The 10403-nt window shown below is 38.8% G+C and overlaps 1 protein-coding gene across 1 annotated transcript; it reads left to right on the top strand.

The window, feature by feature from the left end:
* The first annotated feature begins 3144 nt into the window (after positions 1 to 3144).
* On the top strand, positions 3145 to 10388 carry LOC108443058 (C-factor-like). Its single transcript, XM_017723458.1, has 6 exons — positions 3145 to 3388; positions 4740 to 4791; positions 5364 to 5551; positions 7379 to 7540; positions 9095 to 9205; positions 10118 to 10388. Exons 1-6 carry the CDS (start codon positions 3242 to 3244, stop codon positions 10229 to 10231), a joined length of 774 nt encoding a protein of 257 aa, XP_017578947.1. The 5' UTR covers positions 3145 to 3241; the 3' UTR covers positions 10232 to 10388.
* Positions 10389 to 10403: the final 15 nt, after the last annotated feature.

Here is a 10403-nt window from a genome sequence, read left to right as displayed (position 1 = left end):
GACCGTGGTAAAGGAAAGAGGGACTTTGAATTTGTAAAACGCTTACGCAGTACAAACAGTGGAGACTTTTCAGTGGCGAAAGTTTTTTTTAATCACCTTTAAAACATTATTTTTGTGCAGATATGTAGAATTATTGGTGGATTATTTTGTCATGATGTCGTTGGAGCGTAAAAAATGTCATTTGCATAAAGAGATTTCAAAACGAAGTCTTTTTTTTTTAAACAGCGAACTTTCATAACTGTGGTCATGTTATAAAACACTCAAATTCGAGATGCGTTTCTTCTGGGTCTGGAAGCCTTTTGCTCACCCTGTGAACAAAGATAATTATAACGTTAAAACCTAATATTTTTGCTTCCTAGTTGGAATTGGCTTAATGGTTACCACTAGTTTCCTGTAGAAAACATTCAAATCCTAAAAGTGGGTCACAGGTCACCTGTTAAACCATTAGGGTTAGGGTCCATGGGGGTCCTGACCACTGAAGAACAGGGTAAAAGGGGGTAACAAAGTATCAGAGAAACAGATGGACTACAGTCTGTAACTGTAGAACTACAAAGTGCAGCTATACAGCAAGTGGAGCTGATAAAATAGATAATGAGCATAGAAACAAGGAGGTGGTCAGAATGTTACCCCTGACCAGTGTTCAGTAGCTTCACAAATAACAGATCAGATAAGGATGAAAAAAATAAAAGAGCAGAAGATGAAAAACAATGACATGGCAGGAATAAAGTAAATAGTTTTTAAAAAGTTTTAGGGATTCTGGTGATGAATTCCAGGTCATGGTTCCCTGCAGCTACAAGCAGGTTTTTCTAGTTCAGTAACGCTCCGGGCGCCTGAAAGCCGCTCCTATCGCTGATCGAGTCTGAAAAACTGCATTTGTACAGTGATGTGCACGGTCAGTAAGCACTATATAGATAAAAAAGAAACGCAGCCAGAAATGACTGGCCAACCTGTTCATACAGTCCACAGTGACAGTCTGTAGGGGTCACCATTGGTCCATTTGATCAGATCCACTTAAGTAAGTAAGTAAGTGATACTGTTTCGATCCCACAACCGGGGAAATTCCATCTCCGCATTTAACCCATCCATGCAAGTGAAACACCACACACACACTAGGGGGCAGTGAGCACACTTGCCCGGAGCGGTGGGCAGCCCTATCCACGGCGCCCGGGGAGCAATTGGGGGTTAGGTGTCTTGCTCAAGGACACCTCAGTCATGGACTGTCGGCACTGGGGATTGAACGGGCAACCTTCCGGTCACAGGGCCAGTTCCCTAACCTCCAGCCCACGACTGCCCCAACTGTATACTCCTACTGTATAGGAGCACTGTAAATCTTAAATGTTTTAAAATCTACTACTTGTATATAAGTGCCGTGATATGTAATATCACGTTATATGTAAAGTGCTCTGTAAATAAGGATAATTTTTAGTAGTAGGAGTAATAGTAGTGAACTATGCTGCTTGCCACCTGAAAACTATAAAAATGGACCGTAAACAGAAGTTAGGACACTGTTGGGGTTCATCCTAAAGTTAGGACAGGTTTTAGGAGGTTTAGTCTAGTCAGGATGTTTGTGTGATGCTGTTTTCTAATCTGAAGTTAATGATGAGATTATGAAGGTAGGAACTGTTATTCTGGAATAGTCATCATTAACCAATCAGATTTCGGATTCAGAGTTAAGATGTTTTTGTAATGTATATTCATGTGAGAGATTTTTAAAAGTTTTTAAATAATTAGGTGTAGGATATTCCTAAGATTTATGAATAAAGATTACTTCACTGTTTTCTGTTTTCATTTCATAGTTAATCACACTATGGCATGTTGCTCTCGCTCTCTTTCTCGCTCTTTCTCTGTGTCTCTCTGTCTGAAACTTGGAGAAAGCTGCCCTACGAGAAGTTCGGCTCTTTAGCTTCACACACCAAACCTGGGGCCATATTACACAAACTTCTTAACTCTGAACTCCTACCAGAGAACCTGTAGAGAGGAGAATTCCTGCTCTGCAATGTCTTCTGGGTTACTCAGATGCTAGGGGGCGCTCCCAAGCGAGTCCAAAATGAATGAGTTAATATATATATATATTATATAATATATATATATATATATTTTTTTTTTTTTTTTCTCTTTTTTATTGAAAACTTCAAATGTACAACACTGTAAGGCATTACCATTATAAAGTCATGAGACAGCAATGTGCACCTTTTACAGCACTAGAACATTGACTTATAAATCATAAATGAACTGTAGAAACAATCTTCCAGAGCAAGCAATCAATATCAAACTGTCTATACAAAAAAAACATATAGGACAACAAATACATATTAATAATAAAATAAAGTATATACAAATTAGGCTACTTTATTAGTGGGGTTATTTATCAGTAGTTTGTGTAGATCCTTAGCTATTTTGCATTTCATCAATTTTAGGGACGTTGTATACAGTTGAATTTCATTATAGTAGCATGTAAAGATGGGTGTGGTTTTTATAAATTTAGACTTGTGTATAAAAAGTTTGGCCAAAATTAGCAATATATTAACCAACAGGTCCAGTTTTGGATTATCTAATATTACACCAAAAACAATAGTATTATAATCTATTTTAGTAAATGTATTGGTTTTGTTATTTAACCATTCCATGAACTGTTAAATGAAAGGCTTAATATGGAGCATTTGAGCAAAATCAGTTTATAAATGTTTAAACATTTTAATGTAAAACAATTAATTCATTTCCATAAAACATTTCAACACCTCTGCTATATTTTTAAGAGCTTTTAAATTTCAGTTATAGGACTTTAAACGATGCCTTATGTACCTCATGATGTCAGTGAACGCGATCAGCCAATGAGCTGCTCCGCTCGCCAATCAATCATCGCTCAGTAGCAGTAAAGCCCGCCTCCTACTGCCCAAAACCCGTTTGCTGTGGAAAAAGGAAACATACAGGTGAGATGTGTTTTTTAGTGAAATACATCCTGCAGTTTCAGTCTCCATTTCCCAAACGCTTTAGCCGAGCCCGCTAAAGTTACCCCTCCTAATAAACACCTAAATAAACTCCTAAAAATATAACAGGACAAATAAAACTAAAGCGTGATAAACAGAGTGAAGAATATTATGTCAGCGCCCCCTGCTGTTTGTCAGCGTCGCCGCTATGAAAAAGGCCACGCCCCCACAGCGCCATGTGCAGATCACAGGCTTAGGAGCGGCTAGTGAGTTTGGCTGTGGAGGAGAAGCTGAGCTGCTGAACTTTGTTCACCATGACTCTGAACTTCAGTAAGTGTCAGTCCGTGCTGATCACAGGGGCGAGCAGAGGACTGGGCCTGCAGATGGTCAAACAACTGGTCAGCAATGCAGAGAGACCCAAAAAGATCATAGCAACTGCGAGGAAACCGGAAGAAGCTCAGGTAAGCCAGCTCACACTTCCCTGCTGGAAACAACAACAGAAACCATTAAGAATGTCTGCTGGTTCCTGGTGGTGTCCAGTAGTCAGTAATGGTGTTTAGTGTTTGTTTGATGGGTTGATATCACACTGTAAAGCACTCTAATGGTTTAACAGTCCAGATGCTTCTGATGGTTTCCTAATGGGATCTAAAGAAATTAGTGGTCTCTGATGCTGACACTTAAGCCAGTTCACATTAGGATTTTAATGGGTCTAGTGGTCTTTTTTTAAACACCAGCAAACTTTCATAACTTTGTTCATGTTATAAAACACTCAAAGTCGAGATGCGTTTGAGAAGTCCACAGACATCAGGTCACTCTCTTTGAGTGAACAGGTTGGCCGGTCATCTCTGACTGTGCTTCTTTTTATCTATATAGTGCTTACTGACCGCACACCACTGTACCTCACAGAAGCTCAGGACGAATGCAGTTTTTCAGACTTGTTCAGTGATAGGAGCGGCTTTCAGGTGCCCGGAGCTTTACTGAACTGGAAAAACCTGCTTGTAGCTGCAGAGAACCATGACCTGGAGTTCATCACCACAATCTCTAAAACGTCACTCAATGGAGTCTCTTAGTCTCTAACCAGCTCCACCCAGCCTGACACTGTATTTGATTTCAGTTAACTTTTAATATGGTTTTAGTATCTTTAGCCAGTTTTACTTTTATTTTCCTTTGTATTTACTTTATTCCTGCCATGTCATTGTTTTTCATCTTCTGCTCCTTTATTTTTTTTCACCCTTATCTGATCTTAAGCTACTGAACACTGGTCAGGCGTAACATTCTGACCACCTCCTTGTTTCTACGCTCATTGTCCATTTTATCAGCTCCACTTACTGTATAGCTGCACTTTGTAGTTCTACAGTTACAGACTGTAGTCCATCTGTTTCTCTGATACTTGTTAGCCCCCTTTTACCCTGTTCTTCAGTGGTCAGGACCCCCATGGACCCTCACAGAGCAGGTACTATTCAGGTGGTGGGTCATTCTCAGCACTGCAGTGACACTGAAATGGTGGTGGTGTGTTAGTGTGTGTTGTTCTGGTATCAGTGGATCAGACACAGCAGTGTTGATTGTATCATACTGTGATATCCACCATTACAATACCTTCAGAGACTATTGGATCAAATGGAAGTCTTTAATGTTTTCTATGATTTTTCTTCAGCTGGCATTACAAAACCACCAGGAACCATCAAAAACACTTAATGACTTGTGCGTTTTTTTTTTTTTGTTTTGTTTTTTTTCAGCTATCAGCGCAGTTCCTTCAGGTTTCTTCCTTTAAGGTTCTCCGTCTGGACCTTCTTTTTGTCTTCTGTTTTTCAGGATCTGCAGCAGCTTGCAAAATCCCATCCAGACATTCATATTGTGCCTTTAGGTGAGCTGGAATATTTCACTCAGCATGTTTACTCAAAAATTTAAGGGCCCTTATCTTACACCGTACTGGTGTTGTTTTTTCCGCATTCATAACATTTGTTTGGCAAGAGAAGAACAGGGTTTTATTCAGACATGAACATTTCCCAACGTCTCTAAATCCCTTAGACCGGCTGTTTTTGTTGCTTACCTTTAAATATCATATTATTATTGAAAGTGTTTATTTGCCTGTTGATCAAAATAAGCGACTTGTTATAATTTGAATAGTTCTTTCACATCTCGAGCGGATTGTAGGAGTTTTAAAAGTATATCTTTCACACTTTTAAACTGTTTTTGGCTGAAGTTTCTCTGAAAGCAGCAGTTAAAGTGGCAGTACATGGATCAGATCAGCAGGTGGCGCACCAATACTTTAGGTTGATCCTTGAGAGATTAGTTCATAAAAGCACTGTAAATATGTGTAGTTATTGTGCACTTAAGAAGTGTTTATGTTACACTTAAGTAGTTCTAATAACCAAATCTTGTAGATCTGAATAGTTTTAAATAGATTTGTGAATTTGTGATCTGTGAATGTTTCAGACGTGGTCAGTGATGCCAGCATCGACGCTGCTGTCAAAGAAGTCTCCTCCATAGTGGGTCCAGCTGGTCTGAACTGTTTAATCAACAATGCTGGGATCCTGATTGATACTGACCTCAACACAGTGACCAGAGATGCTATGACAAAGACCTTTGAGAGCAACACGGTGGCTCCACTGTTCGTTACGAAGGTAAACAAATGCTTACTTTAACATAATTGAGCAGTCTGAGCTTAGAGTTTGCATCTACAGAAAGACAGTAGTAGTAATAGTAATAGTAGTAATAATAATAATAATAATAATAATAATAATAATAATAATAATAATTACTTGGCTATACTTGATGGTTCCCTTTAGCTCCTCAAGAGGGCAGTCATGGGCTGGAGGCTAGGGAACCAGCCTTGTGTCCAAAAGGCCTCCGGTTGAATCCCCTGAGCCGACAGTACGTGACTGAGGTGTCCTTGAGCAAGACACCTAACACCCAACTGCTCCCTGGGCACTGCGGATAGGGCTGCCCACTGCTCCGGGCAAGTGTGCTCACTGCCCCCTAGTGTGTGTGTGTGTGTCCTCTAGTGTGTATGTGGTGTTTCACTGCGCAGATGTGTTAAATACAGAGGTAAAATTTCTCTGTTGTGGGACTGAAAAGGGTCACTTGATCATAATTCCACAAAGAAGTAAATCTCTTAACAAGCTATCTGAAAAAAGTTTCAGGTTTAGGGCTAAACAATTAAACTGTTTTCTGTAATCTTACATCAAAATGTAATGTCTTTAGCCCGACCTCCAAAATGTCCTCTATTGTTTTTTTTTTTTTTTGATGACATCACTGTGCACCAGTGGGTGGGGTGAAATAATATTAACCAATAATATCATATTTAGAGACGATAAACCTCATTATTCCATACTGTAAGAGTTGACAGAAAACTGGAATATATTTACCATTTTAAACATCATAACTACTAAATTGACTTTATATCTATTTTATTATTCATCTTTTCATCATTTCAAGTCTTTTCATAGTCTTTATATAGTTAAACACACGTACAAACACGATCCTGGAGATCTGGCTGTGTTCCACAATAAACACAACAAAAATCTCAAATTTGCATCTTTTGTTGACTTTTGAAAATAAGTTGACGCAGCGTCTACAGAGAAAGAGAAATTTAGTAACATAAAAAAATGAATGTGGCCTCTTTATGGCTTGATTTGTATGTTGTAGTTTTTCTAAGGTGTTCAATTCAGCAAAAAATAGAAATTGTGCACCAAAATTTTGTAAAAATTGTATTTTTGTGCCGCAGTTGTTGTACTGTTGGCTCAAGCCGCATATGAAGCTACTTGTAATATGTATTTTTCAAAGGTTCTGTATAGAACCATATACAACACATTCTCCTTCAATCTGAAGAACCATTTCACTGCCGTTATTCTGTTTAATGCGAATAGGTGAGAGTGCTAATAGTCTAATACTACAAGGCTCAGCCAGAGATGATCTTAGCTTTGCACGGTGAAATGGTTTTAGATTGATGGAGAAAGTGTTGTATGTTGCTGTCATTGGATTAAAACCTTGTATCTCGAAAATAGTAACTTTACAGGGGGAGGAAAAAACCTACTTTATTTTTAATGTAAGTCAATGGAACCAGACGTCTTTGCAAGTAATTTTGGGTCGGTTCTTTTGGTTCATTCATCATGAAATTTACACAAAATTGAAAAGACCACAGGTGTTTTCAGATTGTCAAAAACTGAAAAACAACAAAAATGAAGATATAAGGTATTGTTCCAACAGCAGCAATATGGTTCTGTATAGCACTGAGAAAGGGTTTTGCCATTATTACGATGTCAGATTTCTAGCAAAAGATGGTTGTTCAGGGGTTCTTTAGTAAAGGCAATGGTTCTGTTTAGAACCATGAGTTCTATGCAGAAGTTATTTAAGCTTAAAAACTCTTTATATGTTATCAACACAGATTCCTCTCAAAGATTCAGCCCAGTTGTCTGTAAACTGGCTTTAATGTAGGCTGTTTGTTTCAGGCGTTCCTGCCGTTGTTGAAGACCGCCGCAGCGGCCGGCCAAGGCAGTGGAATGGGGGTTCACCGCTCAGCTGTGGTCAACATCTCCTCTCTCCTGGGCTCCATCCAGCTCAACTGGGGCGAAGCAGCCAACTTTAAAACCTACGCTTACAGGGTCTCTAAGGTGAGGACCACTGCTGCTGTTCCCCCAGTTCGACCCCAGTGTTGGCTGCATTAGGCTCATAGCTTCAGCGCTTAAGCTAAACTTCATAAATGTGTCCGAAAACATAGTGCAGGATATCCAGTGCACTCAAACAATCCCACAGTGCACCGCCATTGGTTGTGAACAACCAGAAAACCTGTAGAGAGGAGAATTCCTGCTCTGCAATGTCTTCGGTGTTCTCAATTGCTAAGGGGGCGCTCCTGAGCGAGTCCAAAATGAATAGGTTGATATGGAGCATTTGAGCAAAATCATAGTTTATGAATGCTGTAATATTTTTAATGTAAAGGAATTCTTCATTTGTCACAGAACAGCATAAACCATTTTAACACTGTTGTTATATTGTTGAGAGCTTTTAAATTCAAGTTATAGGAGTTTAAAACGGCGCCTCATGTAGCTCCATAACGTCAGTGAGTGCGATCAGCCAGTGAGCTGCTCCGCTAGCCATCACATCAGTCATCACACTCTAGCAGTAAAGCCCCGCCTCCTGCTGCCCAAAACCTATTTACTGTAGAAAAAGGAAATATACAGGTGAGTTTTCTCTGCTGTTTTAGTGAAACACATCCTCCTACTGTCTGAAACTAAAGGAAAGTTCTGAGTCGTTTGATCAGAGACTATTTTAACTTCTCGTTTTCAGCCGTTGAGCCATTCACTCCCATTCATTGAGGACTCACTCGCCGGAGCCCTCTGCTGTTTAGCAGTCCTGTTTATGATGTAACGAGGGAAATAGGAAGCGGCCAGGTTCCTCATAAACCGGCTCTGGTACAACTGATATACCCTATTGAAAAGAGAATACCCATAATGGACTGCATTGTTTTTAAGTAGTCTTTTGTTGCCCCCATCCCAGCTTTTTGTGCTGCTGGCACAAATAAAAAAAATTCCAAAAAATAGTACAAATTCTCAATTTAAACATTTGATATGTTGTATTTGTACTATTGTCCATGAAATATAGAGCTTAAACAAACTGCACGTAATTGCTTTTTATTAAATAACCTTTAAATTAATTAATCTTTAACTGTCTGTGGATCTGTAATTGTACTTTTATCCATGCTAATATTTGTTTTTATCAATATTTTATCCATTTTTTATCTGTTATTTGTGTGGTGGTGTTTTTTTTTTTTTTTTTTTTTTTTTTTTTGTATGTACATAAAGCACCATAAGAGTTTGTTGTTGTTGTTGTTGTTGTTGTTGTTGTTGTTGTTGTTGTTGTTGTTGTTGTTGTTGTTGTTGTTGTTGTTGTTGTTGTTGTTGTTGTTGTTGTTGTTGTTGTTGTTGTTGTTGTTGTTGTTGTTGTTGTTGTTGTTGTTGTTGTTGTTGTTGTTGTTGTTGTTGTTGTTGTTGTTGTTGTTGTTGTTGTTGTTGTTGTTGTTGTTGTTGTTGTTGTTGTTGTTGTTGTTGTTGTTGTTGTTGTTGTTGTTGTTGTTGTTGTTGTTGTTGTTGTTGTTGTTGTTGTTGTTGTTGTTGTTTGGAGGAAAACTGTATAAATTCGATTTTTTTTTTTTTAATATTCATGTGAAGTCTGGCCTGAACATGGTGACTCGGTGTTTGGCGGCTGCTGTGGAGTTAGAGGGGATCCTGTGTGTTGCTCTTCACCCTGGTTGGGTTAGGACTGATATGGGAGGCCCTGAGGTGAGTATACACACACACACACCACACTAGTGCTGCACGATAAATCATATTTTTATCATTATCACGATACGAGCTTCCGCGATAAACACATCGATCAGAACAAATCTAATGACCTTATACACCAGCACCAGAGAGATGCCATTACATTACAGAACAAACTGTTACAAGCCTGCTTCTCTGCACCGGGACTGAACCTGCTTTCCCACACTGGAGAGGAGTAACTTAACCATTTGGCTAAACATCAACTACAAAACACACTCTGAGACCTTAAAACATCCCCATAACCCAGCTTTAATACACATTCAACTAGACAACACACACCTAGACCTTAAAACGTCCCAATAACTCTGCTTTAATGGAAATACAACTACAAAACACACACTGAGACCTTAAAACATCCCCATAACCCAGCTTTAATACACATTCAACTAGACAACACGCACCTAGACCTTAAAATGTCCCAATAACTCTGCTTTAATGGAAATACAACTACAAAACACACACTGAGACCTTAAAACATCCCCATAACTTTGCTTTAATACACATTCAACTACAAAACACACACTGAGACCTTAAAACGTCCCCATAACTCTGCTTTAATGGAAATACAACTACAAAACACACACTGAGACCTTAAAACATCCCCATAACTTTGCTTTAATACACATTCAACTACAAAACACACACCTACACCTTAAAACGTCCCCATAACACGCTGTGTATCATGATGATAATGTTTATCACAATAACCATAAAGTATCTTCTTATTATCTGCTTTTAAGCCAACGGACACAGTACTACACTACATAACTGGCTGACTTTTTTTATTCAGTTTTATTTTTTATTGATGTTTTTCTGTGTCAGTGTATTTGTTTTTGTTATGATCATAATTATGGTTTTAATCTCTTCCAGGCTCCTCTGAGTCCAGAGGAGAGCGTTTCATCCGTGCTGTCTGTTATTTCCGGACTGACTGACAAGGACCATGGGGAATTTTTAAGTTATGTTGGAGAAAAGTTACCATGGTGATCCCAAAGATGCCTTAGTGTGCCGAAGCATGAGATCACAAAGAAACTAAATGGTTATTGTTACAGATACAAACTTCTGGTTGTGTTTAAATGCGATAACTAACTTCATATGTTTGTCCTGTCTTAATAAACACCTTGCTGTCTGTCATCTCACCCGATAAAGTGTGCATGAT

The sequence above is a fragment of the Pygocentrus nattereri genome, chromosome 8 (assembly GCF_015220715.1).
Source record: "Pygocentrus nattereri isolate fPygNat1 chromosome 8, fPygNat1.pri, whole genome shotgun sequence".
Taxonomy (NCBI): domain Eukaryota; kingdom Metazoa; phylum Chordata; class Actinopteri; order Characiformes; family Serrasalmidae; genus Pygocentrus; species Pygocentrus nattereri.
Note: the sequence above shows the minus strand (reverse complement) of the source record. Positions and strands in the feature narration are given on the sequence as shown.